Source organism: Scyliorhinus canicula, chromosome 7 (assembly GCF_902713615.1).
Source record: "Scyliorhinus canicula chromosome 7, sScyCan1.1, whole genome shotgun sequence".
Lineage (NCBI taxonomy): Eukaryota > Metazoa > Chordata > Chondrichthyes > Carcharhiniformes > Scyliorhinidae > Scyliorhinus > Scyliorhinus canicula.
Genome location: NC_052152.1, coordinates 207,830,697 through 207,844,230, shown reverse-complemented (window position 1 = coordinate 207,844,230; position 13,534 = coordinate 207,830,697). Strand labels below are relative to the sequence as shown.

General features: G+C 50.7%; 1 protein-coding gene across 1 annotated transcript in view; it reads right to left on the bottom strand.

Moving 5' to 3' along the window:
* LOC119969171 (MRG/MORF4L binding protein) overlaps positions 1-922 on the bottom strand; it is a 14,940-nt gene extending 14,018 nt beyond the window's left edge. The window contains exon 1 of the mRNA XM_038802407.1: positions 843-922. Coding sequence (XP_038658335.1) covers positions 843-922 — 80 coding nt within the window. The remainder of the gene's footprint in view (positions 1-842) is intronic.
* Positions 923-13,534: the final 12,612 nt, after the last annotated feature.

Genomic DNA, 13,534 nt, shown 5'->3' with positions numbered 1-13,534 from the left:
CTCCCCCCGGCCTTCACCCCCCCCTCCCCCCCGGCCTTCACCCCCCCCTCACCCCGGCCTTCACCCCCCCCCCCTCACCCCCCTCCACCCACTGTCCCTTACCGACCCCCCCCCACCGGCCTTACCCCCCCTCACCGCTCCCCCCACCAGACTTCACCGTCCCCCCCACTCCCTCACCACCCCACCACCGGCCCTCAATGTCCCTGACACTGTCCCCAGGAAGGTGGTGGGGAACCGTCATTTCGAACCCGCTGCCATCCATGTGGTGTAGGTACACCCACTGTGCTGTTATGGAGGGCATTCCAGGGTTTTGACACCCATGTGCCCCCCCCCCCCACACACTCCAAATCGTTAATATATAACACCAAGCCCTGCGCAACAGTGGAGCGGCACCGTGGTTAGCACTACTACATCACAATCCCCTTGTCTGCGTGGGTTTGCTCCGGATTCCTCCCAGAGGTTTGGTGGATTGGCCATTATCAATTGTCCCTTAGTGTCCAAAAAGGTTAGGTAGGGTCACTGGGTTATGGGGATGGGTTGGGAGAGAGGGCCTAGGTGGGGTGTTCTTTCAAAGGATGGGCCGAATGGCCTCCTACTCTGTTGTGATTCTATGGGATTTTAATATGGGTGGGGAGGGGGAGAGTTAATTTATTCAGAGAATGAGGGCTTTATGGGTTCTTACAACCTAAACAAAATGGGCTGGTGGACACTCGCATCCAATGGAGGATGCTGCTGAATGTTAACTCTGTTCTGACCCACATCTCTGGTCTCCATTCACCAGGTCAGAGATTTGATTTGCACCAAATTTAGGGAGAAATTTTACCATTCCGGATTTAAACTACCTTTTTTTAAACAGGACAATAGCAACACCAGCGAAGATGGCATCTAAAAATGTAGTAAAGGAATCCAAGAAGGGTGGCATGGTGGCGCAGTGGTTAGCACTGCTGCCTAATGGCGCCGAGGACCCAGGTTCGAACACAGCCCCGGGTAACTGTCTGTGTGGAGTTTGCACACCCCCCCCATTGTTTGCGTGGATCTTGTGGTGATGTGCATCACTGTCGACACACAAGGGGTTAATGTAAGTACATGTAGACTAGCTGGACACTAGAGGGAGCACCAGAGACATGACACACAGACATTCAACCAATAGGTCAGTAAGATAGGACACGACCAATGGGCATTCATGATACACACAGAGGTGACACCACCACAGGAGGGCATTACACCAACCCATATAAAAAGGACACAGCACACATGGGGCTGAATTCTCCGCTCCCGGGAAAAATCGGGAGGGCCGTCGTGAACTCGGCCGAGTTTCACGACGGCCTTAGAGGCCGCTCCTCGCCCCTATTCTCCCCTTCCGGCAGGGCTAGGAGCGACGCTCCGTAACTCTCGGCCGCCGGGCGGTGCGCCGAGAGTGACGCGACGGCGGCGCCTGTGTGACGTCAGCTGCGCATGCGCAGGTTGGCCGGCTCCAACCCACGCATGCACGGTTAACGTCACAACGGCTGACCCGTGCATGTGCTGTGGCCGTCTTTCCCCTCAGCCGCCCCGCCGCCCCGGCTTGATCTTGCGGGGCGGTGGAGGGGAAATAGTGCGTCCGATTGAGACGCCGGCCCGACGATCGGTGGGCAACGATCGCGGGCCTGTCCCCTCCCGAGCACAGTCGTGATGCTCATTCCCAACCAGGCCCCCTACAAGCCCCAAAACGGGCATCTCATGGCGATTTCACGACGGCAGCGACCAGGTGTGGTTGCCGCCGTCGTGAAACAGTCGGGAATGGCAGGCTGCTCGGCCCATCCGGGTCGGAGAATCGGCGGTCGCCGTGAAAAACAGCGAGCGGCGATTCTTCCGAGTGGGAGGTGGGAAAATCGCGGAGGGCGCCAGGGGGTTGTGAAATTAGTCGGGGGGCCCTCCCGCGATTCTCCCACCCGGCGTGGGGAGTGGAGAATCGCTCCCCTGATCTTCCTCTTTCCAGTGGAGACACTCAGTGAGTACAGACACAGGGTTGATTGAACATCACACCCACCACGTGGATTGTAACAGACTGGTTCGTCAGTCTGAGTAGCTATAGAGGATTAACAGAAGAGTCGAATACAAGTAGGTGAATTGTCAACAGCTTAATAAATGTGTTAAAGCTATCTCCAAGTCTGAACCTTCCTTTGTCAGAGTGCACATCAAGGAAGCAGCTTATGCTACGTCAAGAGCATAACAAAACAGATCTCACCCCCACAACACAAAGATGTGCAGGATGGGTAGATTGGCCACACTAAATTGCCCATTGATTGGGAAATAAAATCCTTTAAAAAAATCCCACGTCATTTCACAGAGCATTATGAAACAAATTTCCAGCCTGAGCCACTTGGCCAAAGACAGTTGGCTTTAAGAAGCATTTGGAAAGAGCAAGCGAGAGGTGGAAGTTCCAGAGGCCTGGTTTCTGGGCAGCTAAATGCACGATCATCAATGGTGGAGTGAGAAACAAAAGTGGATTCTCAAGAGACCAGACGAGCAGGAGTATCGAGATCACGGTGCAATGTGGAACTGGAGGAGATTAAAGAGGGGAGAGGTAATGGAGGGATTTGTAAATGAGAATAAGGGCAACCAGGAATTGATGATAAATGCAACCCTGCACACAATTTAAAACCAGTAATTCACTCCCTCTGAGATAGAGAAGACTCCTTTGCCGGTAGTGGAATGATTAGATTGACAATGTCATGTTTCATGTCACTGTTGTCCCAGGTACAAGTCATTCCATGATCATGTGCACAGTGTAATATGAGGCCCTCACCCTGAATCACTTGTTCAAAGGCAACACTCGCCTCAATCCAGCAATTGCGCTTATTTCCTGTCACAGAGTCCAAGACGGAGATCACCCAGTGTGGTGACTCACAGTAGCGTAATTCACACTGTATTACTATGTCTCTGTAAGCTCGGCACACGAGCAGTTGCGCTGCTCTGCCACTAGGGGGAGATGCACTGGGAGTGTACGGGAGTTTGTACTGGGCTCCACCCACGGGTCCTCCCCACTAACCGGAAGTATAAAGGTTGATGCTGAGAGCCTGCCTGCCAGTTCATCTGGAGTTCATCCCGTCACAGGCAGGCTCTGTTGTAAGACGATTAAAACCACTGTTCACTTCTAACCACGTGTCGCGTGAATTGATGGTCTCATCAATTTAATCGTCTTAAGAAACAGGAATGACCATGGAATCAGCCCTCAAGCCTAAGGGACTGGAACTCGACCCGCAGGATGCAGAGGTGAAAGAAATCTTTTCGCATTGGCTCCGATGTTTTAAGGCCTACCTGGCTGAAGCAAGCACCCCAGAAACGGCGGAGGAGCAGAAACTCAGCCTACTGCACGCGAGGGTGAGCCATCGTCTACTCAGCTAAACTGTACCGACTCATATACAGAGGCCCTGGCCCTACGCGATAGAATGTACGTGAGGCCTATCAATGAGGTCTACGCGCGCCACATTTTTACTACTCGCCGCCAGCACCCTACAGAATCGTTAGAAGAATTCCTCAGAGACTTAAAAACATTATCCCGGGACTGTAATTATCAGGCTGTAACTGCTGCAGAACATAGAGAGCTTGCTGTTCGCGATGTCTTTGTTGCAGGCCTTAGAGCGAATTACGTGCGCCAGCGACCGCTGGAGAAGGGGGCCCTAAATTTAGAAGATACTGTTAAACTTGCTACAACTATGGAGGTCTCATTTTGCAGCCTCACCTCGTTCCCCACGGACTCCGCGGCCCCGTCATGGGCCCCCGACCAGCGACTACCCCAGGCCTGCACTGCGCAGCCACCCAGCCACCTTGTTGCCCCAGCCTGCCACTTTGTGGCCAGCCCCAGCACCCACGGCAGCACTGCCCGGCCCGCAACGCGACCTGCAGCAGCTGCGGGTGAAAAGGCCACTACGCCAGAGTGTGTCTGGCAAGGAAGTCCCCAGCCCCTAAAACTCCAGCGGCACAAAGCAATCGCTCTCCGCACTCGCAGGCCCGCAGGCCCCGGAACGCAGCGGCCTATGCCCCGACTCCGCACCCACCCGCCACATGCGATCCATGGGGGCCTCCATCTTGGGGGACCCCCACCACGCGGTCCACCACAGGCGACTCATGGGGCCGCCATCTTGGACGCCATCTTCCTCGCCGCCCGCCACGTGCGATCCATGGGGGCGGCCATCTTGGGCCCCATCCTCTCCACACTCAGAAAACTCGATTGAAGACTGCAACCTCAGCGGGCACTCATCGCGGGGCCACCCCAGCGCAGCCGACCGAGCCACCGACTACCCGCAACTCAACGCAGTCACACTGGACCAATTGCGCCCAAAGCATCTCAACAACTTTGACAAAGGTCAAAATCAACGGGTACAGTACACCGTGAGGGGATCATAGAGGCCAGTAACAGTCCCTGGAGAGCTCAGGTGGTGGTCGTCAAGACCGGGGGGAAATTCCGCATGGTCATAGACTATAGTCAGACTATTAATCGGTTTATGCTCCTCGACGCGTACCCCCTCCCCAGGATTGCAGACATGGTGAATCAGATCGCCCAGTATCGGATTTTTTCCATGGTGGATCTGAAGTCTGCATACCACCAACTCCCAATCCGCCCGGAGGACCGCCACTACACGGCGTTTGAGGCCGATGGCCGCCTCTTCCACTTCCTCCGGGTCCCCTTTGGCGTCACGAATGGGGTTTCGGTGTTCCAACGAGCAATGGACTGAATGGTGGACCAGTACGGGCTGCGGGCCATGTTTCCGTACTTGGATAACATCACCATCTGCGGCTATGACCAGCAGGACCACGATGCCAACCTCAACCGATTTCTCCAGGTGGCCCAGAAGCTTAACCTCACTTACAACAAGGAGAAATGCGTTTTCCACATGACCAGACTAGCCATCCTCGGCTATGTCGTGGAAAACGGAGTCCTGGGTCCCGACCCGGACCGTATGCTCTTAGAACTCCCTCCCCCTCATTGTCCCAAGGCCCTCAAACGGTGCTTGGGATTCTTTTCCAGTGGGTCCCTCAATATGTGGACAAACTCCGCCCACTCTTTAAGGCCACACATTTTCCCCTGTCAGCTGAGGTGCGCCAGGCCTTCGACGGCATCAAGGAGGACATCTCCAAGGCTGCCATGCGGGCGGTGGATGAATCCGTCCCTTTCCAGGTAGAGAGCGATGCCTCAGAGGTAGCTCTAGCAGCCACACTAAATCAGGCTGGGAGACCAGTCGCATGTTTCTCCCGAACCCTCTCCGCTTCGGAACTTCGACACTTCTCAGTCGAAAAGGAAGCACAAGCCATCGTGGAGGCTATCCGTCACTGGAGGCACTACCTCGCAGGTAGAAGGTTCACCCTCATCACTGACCAAAGATCGGTTGCCTTCATGTTTGACAACTCGCAAAGGGGCAAAATTAAAAATGACAAAATTCTGAGGTGGAGGATCGAACTCTCCACCTACAATTACGATATTATGTATCGACCAGGGAAGCTCAACGAGCCCCCAGATGCCCTGTCCTGCGGGACGTGTGCCAGTGCACAGAGCGACCGCTTAAGAACCATCCACAATGACCTCTGCCACCCGGAGGTCACCCGGCTCGCCCACTACATTAAAGCCCGAAATCTGCCTTTCTCCACCGAGGAGGTAAAAGCCGTCACCAGGGACTGCCCGATCTGCGCAGAGTGCAAACCGCACTTCTACAGACCAGACAGGGCCCACCTGGTAAAGGCTTCTAGGCCCTTTGAACGCCTCGCTATCGATTTCAAAGGGCCACTCCCCTCGACTAACAGGAATGTGTACTTCCTGAACGTCATAGACGAGTTCTCCCGTTTTCCCTTTGCTGTCCCATGCCCCGATATGACCTCCCACACAGTCATTAGGGCCCTGCATAGTATCTTCACCCTGTTTGGTTTCCCCAGCTATGTACACAGCGACTGGGGTTCGTCCTTTATGAGCGACGAGCTGCGTCAGTACCTGCTCGGTAAGGGCATCGCCTCGAGCAGGACTACCAGCTACAACCCCAGGGGGAACGGGCAGGTGGAGAGGGAGAACGCGACGGTCTGGAAGACCGTCCTACTGACCCTCCGGTCCAGGAATCTCCTGATCTCCCATTGGCAAGAAGTCCTCCCCGACGCGCTCCACGCTATTAGGTCGCTCTTATGTACCGCTACCAACCAGACCCCTCACGACCAGGAGCACTACCACGGGGGTTTCACTCCCGGCTTGGTTGAAGACACCGGGCCCAGTACTCCTTCGGAAGCACGTCAGGGCGCACAAAACTGACCCACTCGTAGAGAAAGTGCTCCTACTGCATCCGGACCCCCAGTACGCCTTCGTAGAGTTCCCTGACGGCCGTCAGGACACTGTATCCCTCCGGGACCTAGCACCTGCAGGATCCAACCCCCCCCACTACCACCGCCGAGGTACCCCTCACACTACATCCCACCCAACTCGCCCCCCACGACCCCGCACCTACCAGTTCGCTACATTTTTTTTGCGCGCCCGCGCCAGCTAGCTCCCAGCGCCCCCGGTCCCCAGTCGAACCAGACGGGTACGAAGCTCGGGCGGAATTGCACCCGGAGTCCGCCATCGTACCCCAACCGACGGTGCTCATCCAGCCACCAGAAAGGGCTGCAACCCCGGTGCTCCGCCAATCACATGGCGGGATTCTCTGATTCTGGGGCTAAGTGTTGACGCCGTCGGAAACGGCATTGTGTTTCCTGACGGTGTCAACACGGCCCCAGGATCAGCAATTCTGGCCCCCTGTGGGCGCTGGAACTGCCAGTGCGGAAGAAAGGAGGCCGGGAGACAGAGAGACCGGCCCGCCGATCGGTGGGTCCCAATTGCGGGCCAGGCCACATCGGAGGCCCCTCCCCCCCCCCCCCCCCCCCCCCCCCCCCCCGGGGTCGGACACCCCCTCCCCCTCACAGGCCACTCCTGGACCCTTCACCGCCGAGTTCCCGCCGGCTCAGAGCAGGTTAGAACGCCGCCGGTGGGACTTGGGAGTTTTTTTTACGGCCGCTCGGCCCATCTGGCCCGGAGAATCGTGGTGAGGGGGGGGGCGCGTAGAGCAGCCCGTGATTGGCACTGCGCCGACCACACCGGCCCCAATGGCAGCGAATCTTGTTGGGGCGGCGTGGCGCGATTCGCGCGGCCCCCCCGGCAATTCTCCAACCCAGCGCAGGGTCAGAGAATCCCGCCCATTACGTCACAACAGAAGGCCATTCTCCCATCTTGTCTGTGCTCAGTTTGGAAGAAGTATCCCATTAGTCCCACTCACCTCTGTTTTTGCCCCACAGCTCCTGCTAATTTACCCCCCTCAATTATTTATCTGATTTCTTTCCTGAAGTCACAGCTGAAATGGCTGTTTCACACTGTCTTATCTCAGTCAGTGGTGTGACGCAGGTAAACCCGGGCACCAAATAATATAATAATCATTATTGTCACAAGTAGGCTTATGTTAACGCTGCAATGACGTTACTGTGAAAATCCCCTAGTCGCCACACTCTGGCACCTGTTCGGGTACACAAGAGGGAGAATTCAGAATGTCAAATTCAACAAACAAGCACGTCCACACATTCTCCATTTGCATCAAACTCGGATATAAAAAGAGAAAAACTGGCGACGAAGACTGGGGCAAGAAAAAAAAAAATCGGCTAAAAAAATTTGTCAACGAAGGAGAGGAGATCGCCTCAAGAGCGGAGACACGGTGGGCGAAGCAAGTTGCCGATGTTGAAGGTTCAAATAAAATGGAACACAACGGTGAGGACGAAGGGATGCAGTTGGAAAACCTGCTTGCTGTTGAAGTGGGCGGAGTCTGGACTGCTGGAACCCTGCCCGTGGTGAAGCTAAAGGGGATGTGGGAACAGGGGCTCAGAAGTCTCCCGACTCTATAATGTACACAGGGGCTGATAGTCTCTATAATACACACAGGGGCAGTTATTCTCTATGATATACACAGGGACTGTTAGACAGAGCAAGAGTAGGAAGGCAGTGCAGGTGTCCCCTGCGGTCATCTCCCTGCAAAACAGATATACCGCTTTGGATACTGTTGAGGGAGATGGCTCACCAGGGGAAGGCAGCAGCAGCAAGGTTCATGGCACCGTGGCTGGCTCTGCTGCACAGCAGGGCAGGAAGAAAAATGGCAGGGCTATAGTGATAGGGGACTCAATCGTAAGGGGAATAGACAGGCGGTTCTGTGGAATTCGCTTATTGTCACGAGTAGGCTTCAATGAAGTTACTGTGAAAAGCCCCTAGTCGCCACATTCCGGCGCCTGTCCGGGGAGGCTGGTACGGGAATTTGGAGTTGGGGACCAAGGGCAATGTGTCCAAGTTTGCAGATGACACTAAGATGAGTGGTAAAGCAAAAAGTGCAGAGGATACTGGAAGTCTGCAGAGGGATTTGGATAGGTTAAGTGAAAAGGCAAGGGTCTGGCAGATGGAATACAATGTTGACAAATGTGAGGTTATCCATTTTGGTAGGAATAACAGCAAACGGGATTATTATTTAAATGATAAAATATTAAAGCATGCTGCTATGCAGAGAGACCTGGGTGTGCTAGTGCATGAGTCACAGAAAGAGGGGCTGATTAGCACACTGGGCTAAATCGCTGGCTTTGAAAGCAGACCAAGCAGGCCAGCAGCACGGTTCGATTCCCGTAACAGCCTCCCTGAACAGACGCCGGAATGTGGTGACTAGGGGCTTTTCACAGTAACTTCATTGAAGTCTACTCATGACAATAAGGGATTTTCATTTTCATTTCATTTCAAGTTGGTTTACAGGTGCAACAGGTGATTAAGAAGGCAAATGGAATTTTGTCCTTCATTGCTAGAGGGATGGAGTTTAAGACTAGGGAGGTTATGCTGCAATTGTATAAAGTGTTAGTGAGGCCACACCTGGAGTATTGTGTTCAGTTTTGGTATCCTTACTTGAGAAAGGACGTACTGGCACTGGAGGGTGTGCAGAGGAGATTAAGTAGATTAATCCCAGAGCTAAAGGGGTTGGATTACGAGGAGAGGTTGAGTAGACTGGGACTGTACTCGTTGGAATTTAGAAGGATGAGGGGGGATCTTATAGAAACATGTAAAATTATTAAGGGAATAGATAGGATAGATGCGGGCAGGTTGTTTCCACTGGCGGGTGAAAGCAGAACTAGGGGGCGTAGCCTCAAAATAAGGGGAAGTAGATTTAGGACTGAGTTTAGAAGGAACTTCTTCACCCAAATGGTTGTGAATCTATGGAATTCCTTGCCCAGTGAAGCAGTTGAGGGTCCTTCATTAAATGATTTTAAGGTAAAGATAGATAGTTTTATGAAGAATGAAGGGATTAAGGGTTATGGTGTTCGGTATAATATACACAGAGATTGTTGTTCTCTTTAATATACACAGGTACGGTTATTCTCTGTACTATACACAGGGGCTGTTATTCTCTATAGTATACACAGGGGCTGTTATTCTCTATAATATACACAGGGACTGTTATTCTCTATAATATACACAGGGACTGTTATTCTCTCTAATATACACGGCGACTGTTATTCTCTATAATATACACAGGGGCTGTTATTCTCTATAATATACACAGGGACTGTTATTCTCTATAGTATACACAGGGGCTGTTATTCTAATATACACAGGGACTGTTATTCTCTATAATATACACAGGGGCTGTTATTCTCTATAGTATACACAGGGGCTGTTATTCTAATATACACAGGGGCTGTTATTCTCTATAGTATACACAGGGGCTGTTATTCTAATATACACAGGGACTGTTATTCTCTATAATATACACAGGGGCTGTTATTCTCTATAGTATACACAGGGGCTGTTATTCTAATATACACAGGGGCTGTTATTCTCTCTAATATACACAGAGACTGTTATTCTCTATAATATACACAGGGACTGTTATTCTCTATAATATACACAGAGACTGTTATTCTCTATAATATACACAGGGACTGTTATTCTCTATAATATACACAGGGACTGTTATTCTCTATAATATACACAGGGACTGTTCTCTATAATATACACAAAGACTGTTATTCTCTATAATATACACAGGGGCTGTTATTCTCTATAATATACACAAGGACTGTTATTCTCTATAATATACACGGAGACTGTTATTCTCTATAATATACACAGGGACTGTTCTCTATAATATACACAGGGACTGTTATTCTCTATAATATACACAGGGACTGGTCTCTATAATATACACAAAGACTGTTATTCTCTATAATATACACAGGGGCTGTTATTCTCTATAATATACACAAGGACTGTTATTCTCTATAATATACACGGAGACTGTTATTCTCTATAATATACACAGGGACTGTTATTCTCTATAATATACACAGAGACTGTTATTCTCCATAATATACACAGGGCTGTTATTCTCTATAATAATGTGTGCAGGAGGGTTTTCTGACACAATATGTTGACAGGCCAACAAGAGGTGAGGCCACTTTGGATTTGGTTTTGGGTAATGAACCAGGCCAGGTGTTAGATCTGGAGGTAGGTGAACACTTTGGAGACAGTGACCACAATTCGGTGACCTTTACGTTAGTGATGGAAAGGGATAAGTATACCCCGCAGAGCAAGAGTTATAGCTGGGGGAAGGGCAATTATGATGCCATTAGACATGACTTAGGATGTGTTGGTTGGAGAAGTAGGCTGCAAGGGTTGGGCACACTGGATATGTGGAGCTTGTTCAAGGAACAGCTATTGCATGTTCTTGATAAGTACGTGCCAGTCAGGCAGGGAGGAAGGGGTCGAGCGAGGGAACCGTGGTTTACCAAAGAAGTGGAATCTCTTGTTAAGAGGAAGAAGGAGGCCTATGTGAAGATGAGGCGTGAAGTTTCAGTTGGGGCGCTTGATAGTTACAAGGAAGCGAGGAAGGATCTAAAGAGAGAGCTGAGACGAGCAAGGAGGGGACATGAGAAGTCTTTGGCAGGTAGGATCAAGGAAAACCCAAAAGCTTTCTATAGGTATGTCAGGAATAAAAGAATGACTAGGGTAAGAGTAGGGCCAGTCAAGGACAGTGGTGGGAAGTTGTGTGTGGAGGCTGAGGAGATAAGCGAGATACTAAATGAATACTTTTCGTCAGTATTCACTCAAGAAAAAGATAATATTGTGGAGGAGAATGCTGAGACCCAGGCTATTAGAATAGATGGCATTGAGGTGCGTAGGGAAGAAGTGTTGGCAATTCTGGACAAGGTGAAAATAGATAAGTCCCCGGGGCCGGATGGGATTTATCCTAGGATTCTCTGGGAAGCCAGGGAAGAGATTGCTGAGCCTTTGGCTTTGATTTTTAGGTCATCATTGGCTACAGGAATAGTGCCAGAGGACTGGAGGATAGCAAATGTGGTCCCTTTGTTCAAGAAGGGGAGTAGAGATAACCCCGGTAACTATAGGCCGGTGAGCCTAACGTCTGTGGTGGGTAAAGTCTTGGAGAGGATTATAAAAGATCCGATTTATAATCATCTCGATAGGAATAATATGATTAGGGATAGTCAGCATGGTTTTGTGAAGGGTAGGTCATGCCTCACAAACCTTATCGAGTTCTTTGAGAAGGTGACTGAACAGGTAGACGAGGGTAGAGCAGTTGATGTGGTGTATATGGATTTCAGTAAAGCGTTTGATAAGGTTCCCCACAGTCGGCTATTGCAGAAAATACGGAGGCTGGGGATTGAGGGTGATTTAGAGATGTGGATCAGAAATTGGCTAGTTGAAAGAAGACAGAGAGTGGTAGTTGATGGGAAATGTTCAGAATGGAGTTCAGTTACGAGTGGCGTACCACAAGGATCTGTTCTGGGGCCGTTGCTGTTTGTCATTTTTATAAATGACCTAGAGGAGGGCGCAGAAGGATGGGTGAGTAAATTTGCAGACGACACTAAAGTCGGTGGAGTTGTAGACAGTGCGGAAGGATGTTGCAGGTTACAGAGGGACATAGATAAGCTGCAGAGCTGGGCTGAGAGGTGGCAAATGGAGTTTAATGTGGAGAAGTGTGAGGTGATTCACTTTGGAAAGAATAACAGGAATGCGGAATATTTGGCTAATGGTAAAATTCTTGGTAGTGTGGATGAGCAGAGGGATCTCGGTGTCCATGTACATAGATCCCTGAAAGTTGCCACCCAGGTTGATAGGGTTGTGAAGAAGGCCTATGGTGTGTTGGCCTTTATTGGTAGAGGGATTGAGTTCCGGAGCCATGAGGTCATGATGCAGCTGTACCAAACTCTGGTACGGCCGCATTTGGAGTATTGCGTACAGTTCTGGTCGCCTCATTATAGGAAGGACGTGGAAGCTTTGGAACGGGTGCAGAGGAGATTTACCAGGATGTTGCCTGGTATGGAGGGAAAATCTTATGAGGAAAGGCTGATGGACTTGAGGTTGTTTTCGTTAGAGAGAAGAAGGTTAAGAGGTGACTTAATAGAGGCATACAAAATGATCAGAGGGTTAGATAGGGTGGACAGCGAGAGCCTTCTCCCGCGGATGGAGGTGGCTAGCACGAGGGGACATAGCCTTAAATTGAGGGGTAATAGATATAGGACAGAGGTCAGAGGTGGGTTTTTTACGCAAAGAGTGGTGAGGCCGTGGAATGCCCTACCTGCAACAGTAGTGAACTCGCCAACATTGAGGGCATTTAAAAATTTATTGGATAAGCATATGGATGATAAGGGCATAGTGTAGTTAGATGGCCTTTCGTTTTTTTTTTTTCCATGTCGGTGCAACATCGAGGGCCGAAGGGCCTGTACTGCGCTGTATCGTTCTATGTTCTATGTTCTATGTTCTATATACACGGAGACTGTTATTCTCCGTAATATACACAGGGACTGTGATTCTCTGTAATATACACAGGGACTGTGATTCTCTGTAATATACACAGGGGCTTTTATTCTCTCTAACATCGGGGCAGCACGGTAGCATGGTGGTTAGCATAAATGCTTCACAGCTCCAGGGTCCCAGGTTCGATTCCCGGCTGGGTCACTGTCTGTGTGGAGTCTGCACGTCCTCCCCGTGTGTGCGTGGGTTTCCTCCGGGTGCTCCGGTTTCCTCCCACAGTCCAAAGATGTGCGGGTTAGGTGGATTGGCCATGCTAAATTGCCCGTAGTGTAAGGTTAATGGGGGGATTGTTGGGTTACGGGTATAGGGCAGATACGTGGGTTTGAGTAGGGTGATCATTGCACGGCACAACATCGAGGGCCGAAGGGCCTGTTCTGTGCTGTACTGTTCTATGTTCTATGTTCATACACAGGGACATGTCATTCTCTGTAATATACACAGGGACTGTTATTCTCTATAATATACACAAAGACTGTTATTCTCTATAATATACACAGGGACTGTTATTCTCTGTAATATACACAGGGACTGTTATTCTCTGTAATATACACAGGGACTGTTATTCTCTGTAATATACACAGGGACTGTTATTCTCTCTAATACACACAGGGACTGTGATTCTCTATAATATACACAGGGACTGTTATTCTCTGTAATATACACTGGGACTGTTATTCTCTATAATAT